We start from the raw sequence: 18378 nt of genomic DNA, 5'->3' as shown, positions 1-18378 counted from the left end.
AAGAAGCCTGTCGCTGATTATTTCTTGGTAAGCTCTTCTTTCTTTTTGGTAGTCTTGACTCAGATCATTTTCTAATATCCATGCCTAGTGATACCATCCCATACACACGTTTTTCTTTCTTTCTTTTTCCCTTGGAAGTAGCATTTTGCGCCTTGGTGTTGGTTTGAGTAATGATCATCTATGACAAATTTTTTGATTCTTGCACCTCTAAATGTCTTTGTCTGTAAATTGATCATAAGAGTTTGAAACATAGAACCCAAGTTTGTAGATGGCATGTCCATATGTGAACGCTGGGACAAAGAAAAAAAACCCCCCTAAAGTGGTATCAAAAATCGGATGAGATATATATGTACCCATGAGTCAAACATCACAAATTTCATGCATTATTTCCATCTGTCCCCATACCCAGTCGTGTTGTCAGGATCCAAGGGCTGCCCAACTGTCGATATCCCCCCCGGGGCTTGAGGCTGCCCATCACCAGAACCAGAAGGCTGAGCAGCAGACCTGAGATTACCGTCCTGGTACTGAATGAGAGAAGGCTGATTTTGGGGGGTAGCGTCCCAATTCCCACTCCAACTATCCATACCAATGCCATATGCATTAGCATTTCTCGACCACCAGTCCTGGCTTTCTTCGACTAGGTTTTCAGTGCCGTCATACCCAGACACGGGAGATGCAACCGATGTCGGTGTTGCGTTTTGGGGTGAGATACGAGCCCCGGAGCCATCGTACCACTTGTTCGGATTAGGAGGAGAGGGGGCTGGAACGGATCCTTGGAGGGGAGTGAAATGGTAGGCCACTTGGGGCCGGAGGTATGTTGGTTCAGGAGGAGCGAACTCAGGCCGGTTGGATTGAGGTGGATGCATTCCTTGCATGGCGGGGAACGATATTGGGACGGCGGAGATGGGCCCATATTGCGGCCCAACTGGTGTATCAACCATGGCGATGGGTTCGGCGTGAGGATGTGGGAATGGGAACCTGGACGGTGAAAATCGGCTTGGGCTTGTAGAAGGATTTAATATGTTTGCGTTGATAGAGTCTTCGGATGTTGAAGGGGAAGTCGCTTGGTCCCAAGAGCCCCACGATCCCCATTTGTTATGGGTCCTTTCGAAGACGGAGATTGCTTCGGGCGGTAGCTCTACTTGCCACTTGTTTGCAGATATGTCAAGGATACGGAGGGTACGTCGAGCGCAGAGCCAGCCCTCTGCCATTTCTTCGAGATTCTTGAGGCCGTGTATCACGTCTCTCTGGGCGTTTTTGTCGGGGAGGTTGAGAAGATGGACGGTGCATGCAGTGTGGGCAATATAGACGGCGATGTTGCAGATTTGTTTCAGTCCATATCCGCGTTTGTATATCCGTAGAAGTTTGGAAACAGTCGCGGCGGCTTGCGTGCATATCTTGCGAGGTGAGACATGGGAAGGAAGTGGAGTATTTGCCTTGGTATACTTCAGGAATGGTCGGTATAAGTGAATTATTTGAAGTTGGTAGAACATACTGAGGCAAGAGTTAGTGGAGGCAAGACCGTGTGCGTGGGTATCAACGTACTGCATGACGAGCACTTGTGGTAGCTGTCCTTCTTTTGCCACTAGTTCCTTGGGCAAATTGTTTTTCCACGCCTCAAGGCGGGTGTGAACATCGCTCAGTTTCTTGAGTTCCGACTGTTTGGGCTGGGATTTCTCAAGTTCGGTTGGATGGTAGAAGAACACAAGTACATCGCCGCTGATCTCGCATAGTTTGGTTATTTGAAGCGCGACGGCTCTGGTTCTTGATGGTTGCGTGTGCTCGTGACCAACTCCAGAATCCGTGTAGGGTGACCATAACTCTATTTCCTCCTGTGGCAATACATCAAACTTGGGCACATTAGCGTTGGTCGATGTCAACTGGGGTTGGCGACCGAGGTAATTTGACCAGCATCTATAGAGTGTTAGAGAGACATTAGAAATAACCAAGGCAAGGGAGACTAACTTGTCAATGAGATAGCAACCCCAAAAGGTGATCCGTCGAGCATCCATCTCTTCGTCACTGAGATTGTGCGCCCCAAGATTTGCTGAATCGAGATTTAACCCTAGATCGAAAGCCATGCGGAAACTGAGACCACTATAGACCCAGCCTTTTCCTTCACGGCCACATCCCGCCTCTCGGACAGACATAAGTGCGAATGCCTGGACAGTGCAGAGTTTTGCATTCTCATGTTCGTCGTTTTCCAATATGAGCCGTTTTGCCTCTTTGAAGAAATGGTTTCCCGCTGTTGCGAGATTCTGGGGATCATCGAAAGCGCCTTGCCATGAGCTGAAATGGCAGCCTAGAGCTAGCATGGCATTGACGAGTAATGAAGAGCAATATGAACTGGATACACCGCGGATGTAATCCCGGTAGAACATATTCTTGGATAGGGTAGTGAAGAACGGATAGTGCCATGTAAAGTACATGGTCATCAGGTGACTGATTAGAGAGTCATCGTCTGTGACTTCAGTCCAGCGGCTCACGGCGTGTGGTTGATTATCGACATCGACCGCAGCAGGCTCGTGCAGCTCGGAGCCTGGAGGCAAGAAGATGAGGTTCGATGTACCTCCAATAAATTTGCGAGAACCGTCAAGCAAGAGCTCACTCATCTTGCCAGACAGTTCTGACTCGAACTGATCTATCTCGGCTATGTTCTCATTGCTAGCTGACTCCTTTGCTTTGTCCGTAGACATGAGCCCCTTCTCCTGGGAGATCACCGAAGCTGCTACATCTTCAAGATCATCGCAAGAGCGAATCTGACGTACTAATTCGAAGGCGTCATCTTCTTCGTAGTTTAATATTGCCTGTATCAATGTCTGCAGGGTGGTGTTTCGGGTCCGCAAGGTATCGGTGTCTTTCTTGTAAACACCTTTGCGGCGGTGATCCGAGTTTGGATCATACACACCTATGAAGGGTTAGCAAGGCGGGTATTGGTCTTTGTAAAGGGAATACGTACAAGGTGTATGGTAAACTGATGAGCAAGCTGCACAGCTGGGCAGGTTTCCATCACACTACATCCAGATCGTATTAGTAATGTTGCATTTTGATATCGGGATATGAAAGTCCAACCTTTGACTTCCTTTTACGACAGGCGACACAAGCTGTGCTGACGCATCGTCTTTTGGACGGCTGGGCACGTTCAGCACTCATGATTTCGGTTAGTTTGATAGGTGCGATTCAAGAAGTGCGCGTGATGGTTTCTCCGCGGGGTCTCTTCGCATGTCTAGTGTCGTGTTTGCCGGTGACTGGTCCAGACCTCGACATGGCATTTCCATCTTTTAGAGTACCAAGTTCGTTAGTAGAACATAGTGGCGTGCTACTATCGAGGGTGCACACAGTGGCTGTCGTCATGTTAGTCTATAGGACCATTGCGATCCGGTCTAGTCAGGCGCTAAGATCGGATATTGCGCCTTAAGGAATATCAACGCACCTAGATCTACGGGCTGGTGGCGATTGTAGAAGGAACCATTTACCCCACGATTGCAATGACCCGCAGTGGAGGCGGGGACAACAAGTTCAGTGTAAAATTTGATGAGATTAGGGATTTGTGATGTCCTTGAAATGATTGGGTGTCAGCCGTGACGACACAAGATGTGGTTATCGCCGGCCTCTGGATGGCTGACCAGGTGCTCAGGTGTGTCATGTCCATTTTTGAGCGGCTGACTAATATATTCACGTGGCTCTGGGCTATAAACATACACCGGGGCTGTGTATAATTTTAGGTATTATAGGCTCATTCCATATGATTATTATACATTAAATTGTAGAACATAAGAAAAAAGTACTGGACCCCTGCCAAGTAATTAACAGGAGGTTATCTCCGATACAGGTTTCGGATTCCGGTTGAAGGATTCAACACTCCGGGTCCTCCGTAGGTTACATATGTACATAGACCGATTGAGGTTACATAGATTTGCCGGAAACAGCCGAATAGATAAATCAATAACCCCATGTATGACTGCCTAACCTCATAAAAAGACAGGGAAAAAATATATATATACACATAGGGTTCACCGCAATTACCCTCGCTAAAAGCGGTCCACCTATGGACTTTTGCTTTTTTGGAGGTTTACAACAATATTTCACATCTACAGAGTAACTCGGGTGAAATAAAGATGTTCAGATAACAATGTAGGTGGGTCCCCTTTTGTTTTGATTTTCAGGGCCAAAGCATTTGCGTGTATAAAAGTTTACTCCGTACTCATACCTAGGTACACTTGACGAATATTCCAATGTGGCTAAATACTTTACAACATAAGCAATGGTAAACATCCTTGCAAGTGCGATGACTCAAAATATAGCCATTAAAAAGCCACCAATATATGGAAAATAGGGGGTTCACCGCAATTATTATCCTCGCTTAAGGCGCTCCACTAGCCACGTCGGGTCTCTTCGACTTGACGTTTTAGGACTGCAGCCACCCGCTCTTTTTTAGTGTTTTACCCCCTTAAATATGAGAGCCTCGTACGATCTATCGGAATGACCTTTTATCATTCCTTTATGTTGTATGTACTAAGCAAGCCAATAAGCCTGAAAAGATCAAAATTATGAAAATGGATCTCTATTTTTTTCCCGATTCTTTAGGGAACGGTGTGCATCTGGCGGCACCACACTAAAAGCAACCTTAAAGGGCCCACCTATTTTATTCAACATTTTAGTCGGAGTATACATCCATTACTATAGTGCTTTGTACATCATGTTATAGATAATTATATGTAGAGTATTGTATTGTATATGTATAATACATATCATAGATTAAAATATCATGTGTAATATCATACTATGTAACATGTACTCCCTGAAGATGAAAATAAAAATAACTATAAAAGAATTTCCCTTCCGGACTCCACCGGCGGAATGTTCTATGAGTAATGAGAACATATGTATTAATACAGAAATTACCATTTCGGACACATCCCGGAGCCCGGCATTATCTCCCGCTCAGCCAATCAATCACATGGTAAAATAAATTACTGTCTTGCGTCTCCCATGATCTGTTACATGCGTTTACCTGCCCAATACGGCTTATCTGAGATCATCCACTTTCTCCCCAGTATCTTTCTCTATCTCAATTGGACTTCTTACATCTCTTTCTCGATTTCTCTTTCTATTATCCTCCTTCCTGTTTCAATATCCTCCTCCCCTTATTAACCCATTCCTTCCCACAATTATCGTCTCTTAAATATCATCTTATCCGCTCGCGTGTGTGTCCCTGCATACCCTTGTCTCACGGCCCTATCCGCTTCCCTTGCATCTCTTTGGGCCAACACATACACCCTTGGATTGGCTGTCTCTTGCCTCACTTTCTGGGAACCTCTTATTTCCCACAATTTTCTTCTTTATCCATGTATCTCGCTCAGAAACTCGACCAGAGCGCTTCCTCCGGTTAAAGCCTCAATAACAACTGTCGTGTGATGAAACAGTCAACATGATGGTCCCTAGAGCATTTCTGTTTAGCTCGGCCCCACCGCAAAAGCCCTTTCAGTCTCATGGGATGAAGCCATTTATGCCGTCGGACTGTTCTGGTCTTGACCTCACTCCCAACACCGAAACCCGCAGATCGATCAACACTATTCCAGTGGTAATTCCCCCAAAGCGTGGCTGCAGCTCGCGGACTATGCCAGCACGTCGAGATATTCGTTCACGTGCATTATTTAAAACCTCGGAAACCTCTCGTCGGTCCTCTTCCACCTCATCCAACGACCGCCCCATCCCTACGTCATTCACCTCAATGTTAGACGCAACAGCCATCCCCGTCCCACGACGGAACTGGACCACTCGGAGACCACGGAAATTACCTCGTGGAAACCACGAGGAAGATTTTAGGCGCATGCTGCAGGAAGATATCAAGTCGAAGGAAGATAATTTCCTGGATGGAACCGCCTACTCCCCTCTGGATCTCCTTCTCAGCCCACCCGATCAAGACAATGAGAAACTCCTGCCTTGCAACGATTCCGAGCATGAATCGCCACTGTCGGTGAGGTCAACATCAAGTGATTCTATGCCATCATTAGAACATGGTCTATCATCACCACCCAGTCTTTCCTCGCCGCCAACCCCTCCGAGCCATAGAAGTCCACCGGAGAGACGACAGCCTCGGTATTCACATTCCGAGGAGTGTGCTTTGGACCATCCTTTGCTTGTTACTGAACTCGATGAATGTGAATACATCGAAATCAAGAATGACAATGAGCCTGTCACACCCAACACAGTGCCGGCAAAGCGATCTGCATCATTTGGGCGCCTCGGATCTACTTTCAAGTCGAACCTCACAGCATCATTACGGGCTATCAAATCGGCAGCACAGTCTGTCTCGACATTTGCCACGCCGTCTGTTCAACCAGAAGACTTCCTCACCCGATCTCTTTTCACCATCACCCCAGAGATGACCGATGATCGCCGTCCTTTACCGATGCAAGAAACGCCTTCTCCGGCACTACGACGCTACTTGAATCCATCCCCGATGAACCCAACCCCGATGTCACCCGCGGAGATGTATGTCTACCACGATCATCCACACGACAAATCACGTACCCCCAGTATATCACCCGTCTCGATCCAAATGCAGACATATCGTCGATCTGGTGGCCGCGGGAACCGACGGAACCATTTCCACATCGCAAGCAAGGATCAGAAATTCGTCACTTTCGACCCGGAAGTTCCACCCATGCCACGCCAACGCGAAAATCGTGAAAACAGCGATTTCTTACGCGTGGTGGTTCTCGAAATGAACATGCGCCGCAGCGGCAAACTCCGCGATGACATCCCACCCCGTGCTCGCATCTGGTTGCCAGCACGCAAGACAAACACCCACTTATCAGGACAATACGAGGACGGAGATGACAACAACGCCGTTCCGTCCCGGTGGGTGGGTGTATCAGCCCAGTGAAATAAAGTTTTTGATAGATGTCCGGTCTTAGCGCAGAGCGCAAGATATGGCACGATACATCTTCCCTTTTGGTTACTTCACTTCAGTACATACTTTTTCTTTTTTATCTTTCTTTGCAAGCGTGGCGTTGGACGAGGACGGTGTCCTACTCGGTGCAGATATTTCCTCTCTTTTGTTACATACCCCCATTTCTACCTTGACAGCGCTATGATTTTGCTATGGCTGCTTTTGCTCTTTTTTAGGTCGATCTTTCGATCACCTAAGATATCTATCCAACTCCAATCAAATCTTCAAACACTAATGATTAATCTTCTTGCCCTGTAAATAAAACGGAGTCACCCAACATGTGTACTACGTACTAACCGACCCTTGGTTTTTATTCACAGATTAATCCAACTTTGTATATATTTCAAATTGATTTTAAGAGTATTAGGTAGAGTGTACCGGTTTTACATGAAAAGTCGTTCTCACAAATTAAACCTTTTCGCGCTATTTTTGCCGCCGATCTATAAAACTGACATGACATTCAAACGGAGTATCAGAGAAAAACACCGAAAACCCCCTGTAAGGGTGTCTCAAGGCATAAGCGAACGATTATTCTTGTGATCATGATTTACATTTTAGCAAGAAATAGCAAAAAGTAAAAGAAGAAAAAAAGGGGATCTTTCAGGAGAGATTATTATGGGTGGCATGAAAGAAAGACTAACACGTGATCATATTTCCCATAACTTCCCAGCTCGAGGTCTCACTTCCCTTCTCCATACAAGGCTCATTGTATCTAGACATTCTGTATTATGATACTATCATGCATTCTACGACATCACCCGGCGTGGCCTGATGAACCTCGGATGTTTGGGCTCTTGAGCACGGTCAAAGCCACATGGTTCCAACAATACAGCCTGTCTAGTCAAACAGTCTATTGGTCTACGGGATAGGTTATTTCGGCAGCGGTGTTTCTCCAGACTGTTATAGACGAGCCGGGACGTAATCAGATGATCGGTATAGGCAGTGTAACTTGTACCTACGGGCACCATTCATCCCTACTCTCACATGGACAATCATATGTCCAGCGGCCCAAGAGGCAAAAGCAAATGCATAATTCATAAAGCGATCTGAACACAGCTTCATCGTAGAACCGGGAACCCTGCATAAAACGCGTTAAAACCCGAACGGCCAAAACACGGAAAGGATATTACTTACTCTCCTCGTCCAGTAAAGTGCCATTTTTCCAGCATTCCTCCACCCAGCTTACGCTAACAAGATGCGGCATTTTTGCGCCCGGCTTCTCGGCCAGAGACTGCCGGAGAGAGGATACGTCCGCTGAAGACGATGTCTCCGGGTCGACTATCACGTGTGTGGTGCCTGTGCTCTCTAATGAGCTGGCGTTCTCCGCGCCTGCGAACCGGGCTGTATTGTGGGCGAAATGGAGGCGGTGGTATTCCTTTCTTAGTTCAGGGGCTTGTTCGTCCTTTTGATTCCCGTTCGAGTAGAAGTGGAACTTTAAGCCTCGGAAGAGCCATCCACGAGGTGCTGTGTAGCCGGCGTTTACTTTGTCTTGGATAAGTGCCTCGACTCTGTGGACTGTTTCTGGGTCTGGGATTTGGTCGGGCTGTTCTGGGTTCTCTTCCATTTGCTTGAATATCTGTAAGATTGACTACTTGTTAGTCAAAGCCATGGGTGTTGACGCTTCTCTAGGGGTTGCCATACCTCCTTGAGTTCGTCGACAGTTGTATCGCGGGCATAGCTGTCCATGAATTTGTCGACGTTTGCTGCGACTTCTTCCTCTTTGTCCTCTGTCATGAAAAACATGTGTCTATAGAAGTTGATAAGAATGAGCTCCGTGGATCTCCTTTGGTTGGTAAAACTTACCTTGGCTCGAATGGGAGAAGAAGATCTGGCAGGCCAGCATCTATTTCATTCTGTTTAACGCAGTCGATAAGCCAAGATGGTCGAATGATGTTTTGATCTCCACTCTTTTGTAATGACGCTACTTTGACCGTTCCTGCGGAAACATTAGCTTGGGTGATTCTATATGTGTAGAACGAGGCTTACTCCTTTCAGCAACACAGATCGTGTCTGCCGCAGCTGTCTTGGTTTGATAAAACTTGCCACCATTAGCCTTCACCAGTTGTTCCAGTTGAACTTTCGTTTTCTTTTCTGGGACGGTGGACTCGGTCATTATGACTAGAAAGCCAGTATATTAGTATTATGCACGGCAGAAAGATCAAATCACATACAGAAGTTAAGCTCATCGAAGACGTGCCCAGAAGGCCCGAGATACTGGACATCAACATTATCGTCGTACCCAGCAACCGTGAGCGGTTTCTTAGTGGCCCTCTTTACTCGCTTCTTTCGAGAGTTATCAACGGAGAACTCTTTCTCCCGATGTTCTTGCTCTGCATTAGACTTCAGATCAAGGAACTCCTGAACCGAGAGCGCGCTTTTCCAGTCCTTGTCCTTGCGCAATTTCTTGAACCGAGGAAATCGTAATGTCAATCCCATGCGGAACTGGTCACTGATTGCGACAGATGCAGCTTTCACACACAGAACAATTGAGTCAGATGGTTTAATCCACATGTCTGGACGCTCGTGCTGGGCGTCTCCACCCGCCAGTTCGATATAGGTAGTCGGTGGCTTTTTCGCATCCCACTTTTTCCACTTGCCATCTGTATGATGGCGGAGCTCTTGGTAATCGGCCGCAGTAAACCCACCACCAACCTTACAAAAAGACCAGCATTTCTCTGGTGCTTGTGTTTTGTCGTCGACTCGTAGTCCGCAGAGAAAACTGGACAGGGCACCTCCTCGATGACCTGAGCCATAGTATCCGCCAATCACAACAACATCAAGGGACTCTCCAAATTCGGTCATATAGTCCGGTTTGACTTTCATCCAGTCATCGTGGCGTTCGTTCAGTCGATATGGAGAACGCGGGTTCTTCAATACAAGACCTTCTGACGCCTCAGCGACAACCTTCCGCAGAGCAGCTTCAACTTCTGTGGTGGTAGAAGCTTCCTCGTAGGCATGAATTTCAAACCGGCGATGGACAGGCCGGACAGTTTTCTCCAGAGCATTGCGACGATCACGAAGGGTATACTTTGTGAGATCGCGCCCATTGAGATGCAAGATATCGAACACGCGGAATAGGGGCCGTGGACCATTTGTGAAAGGGTTACGTTGTTCCGACAGCGCCGCGGTTTTGAGCGTTCCAAAGGGAACCATGGCGTCCTGTTCAGGATCCCAGGTAATCATTTCGCCGTCGAGAATAATGCTCTGCACTCCATCCACAAAGGCATCTTTGAGATGCCTTGTCAGAGCACTGTTCTCGTCATAAAGGCCATTTCCATATAGATAGGTGTATTCCTTCGCTTTACGCGACCAAAAGCCAAATCTCCGACCACCTTTGATTGACTCGTCAGGCGCCATGTGGAGTTGCATACGCTCACCATCCATTTTCTCCTCAATCCAAAACACGTTGTCGTCTTCTGTTGGTTTCATGCGAGCAATGATTTTCTCGAATGAATGCATCTGAAACTGGGCCAGCTGGGGCTGGAAGCATTGCATCAACGCAATACCACGCTCCTCTCCCTCAAGCCGAATATTGGGATCATGCAGCTCCCAGCACACACGTCGCAGACTGCTAGATATACTATACAAGTTCTCTGCATCGGGGTGCCAAACGTCAAAAAATGTTCGCTCGGTAGCACCAACCTTCATCTGCCGAAGTATAATGCGGATGAGCCACAGAAGCTCTTCGGGATTCATTCGCCGATAGAACTCTGTCAGGATTGGCAATTGTTCATCCTCCTTTGAGGCAGCAGATAGCTTATCCAGCTTCTCATTAACCTCTTCAATCGTCATGTCACCCGGCTCGGTCCGCATAGGCCGTTTCGAGAGAACATCAAAGCACCTTCCAGCAAAATCGCCTGCCATACGTGCTGTGGCACCCTGGCCGGGCAGCTTCCAATTAAGAAGATTGTATCCATCTTCTGATTCTTTATTGATCTTCATGATCTTGACGAGCATCTTCCCGATGGCCTTCTCCTTGATCCCGTACATAGGTCGATCGCGGTCTTTATCGGGAAGAATCAGTCTCAGGGCGGGGTAGATGTCGTCGCCAACCTCCTTGCGCCACCGCGAAATGAAGCGCTCGATCACATCGCGCCGGCGCTCGAACGGATTGAGACTCGCAGCACCTTTGCCATGGGGACCAACTTTCCGGTGAGATGGAGCCGGCCCTGATGGCTTCTTCTTTAGCTCACTCAGTGGATTAAATAGTTCGAGGTATAGATCGTGGAACGGCAATGTCGGGCCCCGGTTGTGAGGTCTATTGGGGTATCTGCCAACTATCAGTGATCTACTCAGAAGCTTGTCATGAGTTGGCTCACTTTTCATCTAGATCTTCTTCTTTCTCTGGCTGGATATCCTGCCCTAATATCTCGTCGGAATCCATAATTGTTAAGAGAGGGAAGTTGAAAGTTCCAAGGTTGCACTACCCCAGATGTTTTTAGGCTACACTGCTGATAAGATAAGGGATAGCTCCACTCATTTTAGACAGCTCGGTTTACCTGCTAAATTCACCTCGGCTCACCTGTATAATAACATTCATGGTATGGAAGATGAGTAGAGAAGGAGAGAAAGACCTTTGATCCACTTCTGGAAAGTATGAATTTTTAGGCGCCGCCATTGCACTAGTACTGTATGTTATACTAGCCGTATATAAATCAGGTGCTTTTTAAAAAGCGCACTTCTACATTCGAGTCTTCAACCCTACTTTCAAGGGTTGTACTTTGGTGCTGGCTTTTTGAGGCGTTAATTGAGCAACCGCTAAGGCCTGGGTGTTCTAAATCTAGATAATCCTTCATAGGTTATAAGAATTTATCTAGAGCATATATAGGACTTCCTACGAGCGGTTGGACGTCATTTATTAATAGTTCAAGGACATAAGAGGACCTCTAGATACTAGGTGTAACAATTGTAGACTTGTCATTGTGAAGAGGTTTTTGGCGTGCATTTTTTGTTATAGCATACAGTTACAGATACCGGGAACATCATTGGAGTTCGGTCAGTATCCCAAATCTCCACCAAGAAGCGAGCTTGAAGACATCCCTTCTTAATTCGAAGGAATGAAGAAATGGACTTGGTCATCGATCAGCCTACCACGGTACTTCTGCTCACCCTCGAGCCACTGCTTCACGGCAGATACCACCGCGTTGTCCTGAAAACCAATATCAGGGAGTATTACAAACTTCCCAGCATCAGGATAGCGTTCCATTCTTTTGCATAGTACAAGGCCGTTTCGAGGGGGAAAAGGTTCTGCTGGCCTTTTCTTTCCATATATTGTATCCATTGTGTCTTGGCCGTTCATGTATGGAAATAGGTGAGATGTTTGGATATCATCCACCGTGGTGGCTTTGTAGACGGCAAGACCATCGGGCCCCTGCGATTTTGCAATCACAGCATGGACAAAGGTGGCAGGCTTACTGGAAGCGCTTTTTGGTTGGTCGGATGCCAGTGAGTTCAATAGGGATGGTCGTTTTCTGACAACCGGCCGCCGCATCGCGGAGAACTTCGATCTTTTGTGTAGGAAGACAACTGTTAGTTCCTAGCAAATAACCCATGTATCGTTGAAATTTTGCTCTGGGTATGTATACCTAGGTAGAAAGCATGATCGATTTCGCTTTGCCATTCGAATGGCCGAGTCAAGTTTCCATATCTTGTTTGCCTTGTGTCTCGTTTCAGAGCATTTGACCTCAATAAGGATCCTTGGCCATTTGAGACAGCTGTGACTAGTCGGCACCTACGAGGTGGTGCGTTGTTCCTTCGGTTTTCATGGCTCTGGGTGTAAGGAAGAAAGCCTTTCTGTTTGCTGCACTAAGGATGGAAAACCGTGGTGATGATGCCAGTTCCCACTTGCGTGGGTGGCAGAGTCCACTCAGAGTAAAATGGTATGAGAAGTGAAGTTGAGTCCAGGAGGTGGGGAATGTTATGAGGAAATTTTGTTGGGGGTGAAAGAAGGAACGTTGGAGGGCGCTCAATAAGTGGAAACAACGCTAGCACCATATTATATAAAATGACATTTTGAACTACCCGTGGACATAACTTTCTAAAAAGATACTTCTAAAAAGACATCAATTACCTTGAGTGCTAAATCTTATCACAGGAAGATATAGCAACATCTAAGCTGATTCTATAGCACCCGGTTTCCACGGGATAACATCTTCATGAACCGATCGATTGGTATATAAACAGACGAAGGAGCCAATGAAAGGACTACTGTACAAAAGAAGAAATGTATTATTTACCATAGACCATTAATCTCCACCCCACCACATATCAGACATTCTCAGCATCAAGCCGGGATTTCTGTCCCCTAGAGGAGTGATACGAGCTCAGATCCGCCAGCCGCGTCAGAATAACCACGAATTTCTTCGAGATACTCCACGCCGTCAAGCCCGAAATGATCTCACATCCAACCCGCAGCATCCTTTCCGGGCCCTCAGCCCCACAGATATCACCAACACCAGTAACATTCCCTCTCATGCCATGACCCTCCCTCACAAAAAGCTGCACAAGCTCATCAGCGCACGGCCGATCAAGATGAACAAATTTCCGTTCATGGAGCGGCTCCGCACGCGCCCCGGAACGCGGACTGGATTCATGAGACGTATGAGCGTGGCAGGATCCATACGCCCATAGCGTGAGCACAGCAATGAACGCCGCGACGGGTTCGTGGAAAGCGTTCGTCGAGTAGCGACGGATATGCCAGAGAGTGACGCCGGCGTGGATGACTGATAGCCTGGCTTTGTATTGATCGTGTTTCATCCAGCGCCAGATGTACTGCCACTCGAGGGATTGGTACCGCTTGCTCCAGCGCTGTTTTTCTGTTGCTAGGGAGGTTGCGAGGGAGCGGATTTCGCGGAATGGAGTGAGGAGGAGTAGTCGGGCAGCGTGGAGGTGGAGAATGGTTGGGTGCTCGAAACCTGCGGCTTTGGCTACGGTGCTGTTGGCGGTCCAGTGGAGGATGTCGAGGCAGTCGCATGCGCTATTGCGCCATTTGGAGTATGAGGGAATTCCGGGGAGCCACACTGAACCGGTGGGGATGGCGGTCTCGCAGGATTGCTTCTTTGCTGTAGGGTTCCAGAAGGAAAGTGGTCGGCGGAAGTAGTCTCCTACTTCCCACATTCGGTGGTAGAGAGCGTGGATGAGTAGGATGTGACTAAACTCTCCTATCCCAGATACTACTCTCTTCTCGATGTAGAGGATGTGGACTGCGTCGTATAAGGATTCGTTGGCTGTATGAGTTAGACATTGGTCGGTTGTTGGGTTTGAATAAGAGTTACCAGATGACTCCGTCCACAGTAGCTTCCATGTCTCTGCAGACCTTGCTTGCCATAGCTTCTCGTGCGCAGGCAATGCAGCTTGGCCATCGTCTAGGGAGAGCAGGGGTCGATTATCAAAGTAATATGCAAGAGTACAATCCACAAGCTATCATCGTCAGTAAGAGTAAAGGCTCCATCTTCTGACAAAGCTTACCCATATACAGTAGCCGGTGCGTCTCCTGGCCTCATCTTGAATCCAAGATACCCAAGCTGCGTCTTGTGACGCCTCATTGGGTTTCGTTCGCATCGGCGCCAATAATCGCGAAGCTTTCATGAGTGTCACCAAGTCACCAAAGGTGCTCAAGGCCGAAGCTTTTTCTCGCTCAGTCCTACTATGGAAAAGCCCAATGCAGTTGAACAACATAGCTTGTAACATCTCCAGAGAAGCTTGGCCAGGGCGACTCTTTTCTTTCTGGTAGTGCGAAATAATTAGCTTGAAAGAAATGAATGGCAGTAAGACGACCTTTCTCACCTCAAGATAGATACCCCGTCGAATTAGCTCGTGGAGAGCAGTCGTGCACTGCTCCATCTCGGGGATGTGGGACACATGGCAGCCAAGTGTTATTATTGACAAAGTCAAGAGCCAATGGCTCGTATTGGGATCAAACTGAGAAAGAGGTAATATGGGATAAACGGCCTGAAATGAATCGAAAAAGAAGAGGATGAACTGGTTGCATTTGTCCATGGTGGGAAATCTGTCCGATTCGAACACCTTGAAAATTGGAGTTTCATTGCAGCACATTTGAACAAAGTGCCGATAAATCTCGTCGTAGGTGGAGGTTTTAATCCGTTGTGCGAAGCGGACTATATCTTTCGATATCTTTTCTGTTCGCAGTTCGGAGATGATAGGGAAGTCGAACCGGTGCTCGCCATCTTCCATGAGTAGCTGCTTGCCAATATCAGCCGGCTCGACAGATGAGCTGGACCAAGGCGTGTGTTTCTTCTCATGCTTTGGGGGTCGGGATGGCGCACCATCGACATAGTATTCCGCTGATCCCTTGGCGGAACCTACAGATTCGCTATGAGGAGAAGGCTCGCTAATACCGTGGGAATGTTGATTGGGGCTTCCCATGTTGTTTCCTAGAGTAACATGCGCAGAGGGGGTCTGAGATACCTGCTCTGTTTGCAAAGGACTCATTTTCCCAGCGCTAACAACCGGTGGTTGCCACGCTGTCTGAGAGAAGTATATACTTGGACTGAGGGATTGGTTGTATTGCGAGGAAATACCAGTAGACTCTGCGGGGCCATTAGGAGCACTAGAAAGCAGCTCCCCTGGGAGCCAATTGATGGTTGAAAGTATGGATTGGTCAAAGAACGTGGGATCAAAATCTAGCGGCACCTCGGGGTTATTTGCCATGGTCATCCCCGGCTGTATGCCCCCCATTTTGGAGTCTAAATTGTTGGATGACTCAATTGGGAAAGCTTTTGGGATGTTGGAGCTCGAGTTATTGTATGTCTGGTCGATATCTCCGGGGTAGCCCTCCAATGGTTCAGACGGCCCTTGTGTCTCATTTGGAAGATACACACCAGGATTCGAGGTATCTGAAATGTGTGCATTTTGTGGTATTCGATTTGTGTGATCACTGCCGGACGTAGATGATACATTTTGCGAGTGTATAGAAAACCGGTCCTGACTAGAAGCTGCATTCAATCTTTGGTGCATGGGTTTGGGGTTGTCGTTGGGCGTCTCAGCTTCTTGGGCTGAATCCCTGCCTTTTGCTTTGGACCGCCGTTGTGTAGGATATTGACATTCGAGGGAGCGAGTATCACACCGTCCACATGGCACGCCGCCGCTACATCTTACTCTTGCCGTTGCGCAACTAAAGCATGCTCGGAATGTTTTGACAGTAATCCGATGGGTACGATCTTTCCCTGTCATCCCTGGTGCATGATGATTCAATTCATGTCGATGGAGGGTGTCCCTGAGGGTTGATTAGCGGGTAATTCGACGCGAGGATAGCTATGACCCAAGCGTGCATACGTTCTTGAAAAGTGTCGGCCACAGTGGGCACACTCAAAAGGCTTCTCTTTAGTGTGACTCCGCAAATGCCGTTTCAAATGTTCTGGTCGTCTGAAGGTACTGCTACACACTGAGCATCGAATGTGACCAGCAACCAGTTCATCTCCATCTGTATTTCGAACTTCGGATCTCCCACGTGTTTTAACATGAGGATCCTTGTTGTCTTTACCCGAGAGCATGGCTCCAATTTTTCAGAGAGGCATATGGCATTTGCCTTAAGCCAAGTTATTTTGCAAGTCACATTGCAGACCTCGGACAGATGAACTAAGAGGGGGGGAAGTGGAGAATTCCGGGGGAATCTTTAAACACGGAAAATGCTCGGTTAATTAAAATCCGGGGTTGACAGTTGACGATCGTGTTTTGTTAGAGATATATTAAATATGAAACGAGAAACATCTATGAATTTGTGAATATTATGATTATATTTTACGTACCCCATACTTCATACTCCATACAGTATAGTCGCGTAGGAGAGACGTGTACGGTCGCGTGCACGGCCACTTCTCATATTTTTTCCCCCTAAACAACTCAGAAACAAATTTCCCGAGGTCCCCGATCTTGATCGATATAAATCTTGGTTTCATAACTTGCATAAAGTGGACTTCTTTCCAATTGCGGGGAATTCCATGGCCGCTTCCGCGAACCAGCGGTTGGCTGTCCGGAATGACGCTCTACAAGGCGCCACACTTGCATTCCACTCCAGGGATCCCTCACCCAATGTGACGGTTAGATCTTCTGCCACTACTGCAATGGCAGATCCTCTAGGTCATCAGAGGACTGGATCAGACCCCCCAGAAGCAGGTTCCGTAAAGGAGAAGGTGGGGAGATTGGCCAGGCCACTTTCGCCTACATCCAGTACATCAAGTGTGAGAGGACGACCATCAGCCGCGGCTCTCTCCTCGGCCTCCCAAATTGCGGCACGGCTCGCTGCATCAAGGTCCCCCGGGCGGGACACCAGTGCTCCGTCGACAACTGCCCGAATTGGCGGTCCAGTACGAAATGCAAGCCAGGTTCCACCTTCACAGAAGCGACAGCCACCACCAATCCCAATTCGCTCAATCCAAGGAACAAATGGTCCCTTGGGTCGCCCGATGCATGAAAGTGGCTTAAAGTCTGAATCTGATCTGCCTACCTACGGGCGCTCTCCATCCCAAGAATCTAGCACAATTCTAGATTATCAGGATAGTCGAGAGCCAAGCCCCCTTCCCTCCTTAGGGTCTCGGACTTCATTTCTACTGTCAGATGAGCTAAAACCGAGGCTTCCGCCGCGTGTGCCTCCACCACGAGGGTCTACCAGAAATCATGGAATCGCAAAACCCTCTTCGACGCCAAGCGAGGCATCTATATCGAGCCAGTCACCTGCAAGTACCAACGTAATAGATGACTCCATGGCCATGAGCGAGGAGGCCCTCTCTAATGCCATTATCGCCTCATCCCTGGCATCAACACGAGCATCCCCATCTATCCGGGGGATTCCCCCGCCGCTTCCTCAGCGACGCGGGGCACGATCCATTCTACATTTACACTCGCACCAGCACACGCCTGATCTATCAAGGACACCAAGTCCACCGAAGAGTCTGCCAATGACACTTCGCGGCATACCGAAATCCACCGAAGCCGACCGCCGAAAACACAGAAATCCCCTGCACAAACACCCCCACAAACACAAGGAGGGGGACCGTAAGCGCTGGCAACGCGAGGTCAGTGAAAAGGAGCGCAAACGTTACGAAGGTGTTTGGGCCTCTAATAAAGGGCTTCTCATCAATACCAAGGGCCCCGGTCCCAATGAAAATGGATCATGGCCACCTGATGCCTCGGATATGGTTCTCAACCTAGTGGTCCGAGAGATTTGGTCCCGCAGTCGCCTGCCAGAAACAATCCTGGAGCAAGTGTGGGACCTTGTCGATCATCAGAATATTGGGCTCTTGGTGCGTGAGGAATTCGTAGTAGGAATGTGGTTGATAGACCAGAACTTAAAGGGACACAAGAACCCTGTCAGAGTCCGGGACAGTGTTTGGGATAGTGTACGGTATGTTGGCATTAAGCTACCCCTCGCTGAGAGACGTAAGGGCCATACAACATAGTTA

General features: G+C 48.0%; 5 protein-coding genes across 5 annotated transcripts; 2 read left to right on the top strand and 3 right to left on the bottom strand.

The window, feature by feature from the left end:
- Positions 1-383: 383 nt before the first annotated feature.
- Positions 384-3153, bottom strand: PGRI_012820 (putative C6 transcription factor (NirA); the record flags this gene model as incomplete). Its single annotated transcript, XM_040788995.1, has 5 exons — positions 384-1494; positions 1546-1914; positions 1966-2908; positions 2960-3014; positions 3073-3153. 5 exons carry the CDS (start codon positions 3151-3153, stop codon positions 384-386), a joined length of 2559 nt encoding a protein of 852 aa, XP_040645948.1.
- A 2581-nt stretch (positions 3154-5734) lies between these two features.
- PGRI_012810 (uncharacterized protein) lies at positions 5735-6892 on the top strand (the record flags this gene model as incomplete). The annotated part of the gene is made up of 1 exon (XM_040788994.1): positions 5735-6892. One exon carries the CDS (start codon positions 5735-5737, stop codon positions 6890-6892), a length of 1158 nt encoding a protein of 385 aa, XP_040645947.1.
- A 1124-nt stretch (positions 6893-8016) lies between these two features.
- PGRI_012800 (DNA ligase (ATP) DNL4) lies at positions 8017-11342 on the bottom strand (the record flags this gene model as incomplete). The annotated part of the gene is made up of 7 exons (XM_040788993.1): positions 8017-8036; positions 8093-8534; positions 8600-8705; positions 8762-8894; positions 8945-9076; positions 9130-11228; positions 11278-11342. The coding sequence occupies 7 exons, from the start codon at positions 11340-11342 to the stop codon at positions 8017-8019; spliced, it is 2997 nt and encodes a 998-aa protein (XP_040645946.1).
- A 1883-nt stretch (positions 11343-13225) lies between these two features.
- PGRI_012790 (uncharacterized protein) lies at positions 13226-15934 on the bottom strand (the record flags this gene model as incomplete). The annotated part of the gene is made up of 4 exons (XM_040788992.1): positions 13226-14184; positions 14233-14377; positions 14426-14683; positions 14744-15934. The coding sequence occupies 4 exons, from the start codon at positions 15932-15934 to the stop codon at positions 13226-13228; spliced, it is 2553 nt and encodes an 850-aa protein (XP_040645945.1).
- A 983-nt stretch (positions 15935-16917) lies between these two features.
- Positions 16918-18375, top strand: irs4 (the record flags this gene model as incomplete). The annotated part of the gene is made up of 1 exon (XM_040788991.1): positions 16918-18375. The coding sequence occupies one exon, from the start codon at positions 16918-16920 to the stop codon at positions 18373-18375; it is 1458 nt and encodes a 485-aa protein (XP_040645944.1).
- Between the last annotated feature and the right edge of the window lie 3 nt (positions 18376-18378).

The sequence above is a fragment of the Penicillium griseofulvum genome (genome assembly GCF_001561935.1).
Source record: "Penicillium griseofulvum strain PG3 chromosome Unknown contig_80, whole genome shotgun sequence".
NCBI lineage: Eukaryota > Fungi > Ascomycota > Eurotiomycetes > Eurotiales > Aspergillaceae > Penicillium > Penicillium griseofulvum.
This window is presented reverse-complemented; position numbering and strand designations above follow the sequence as displayed.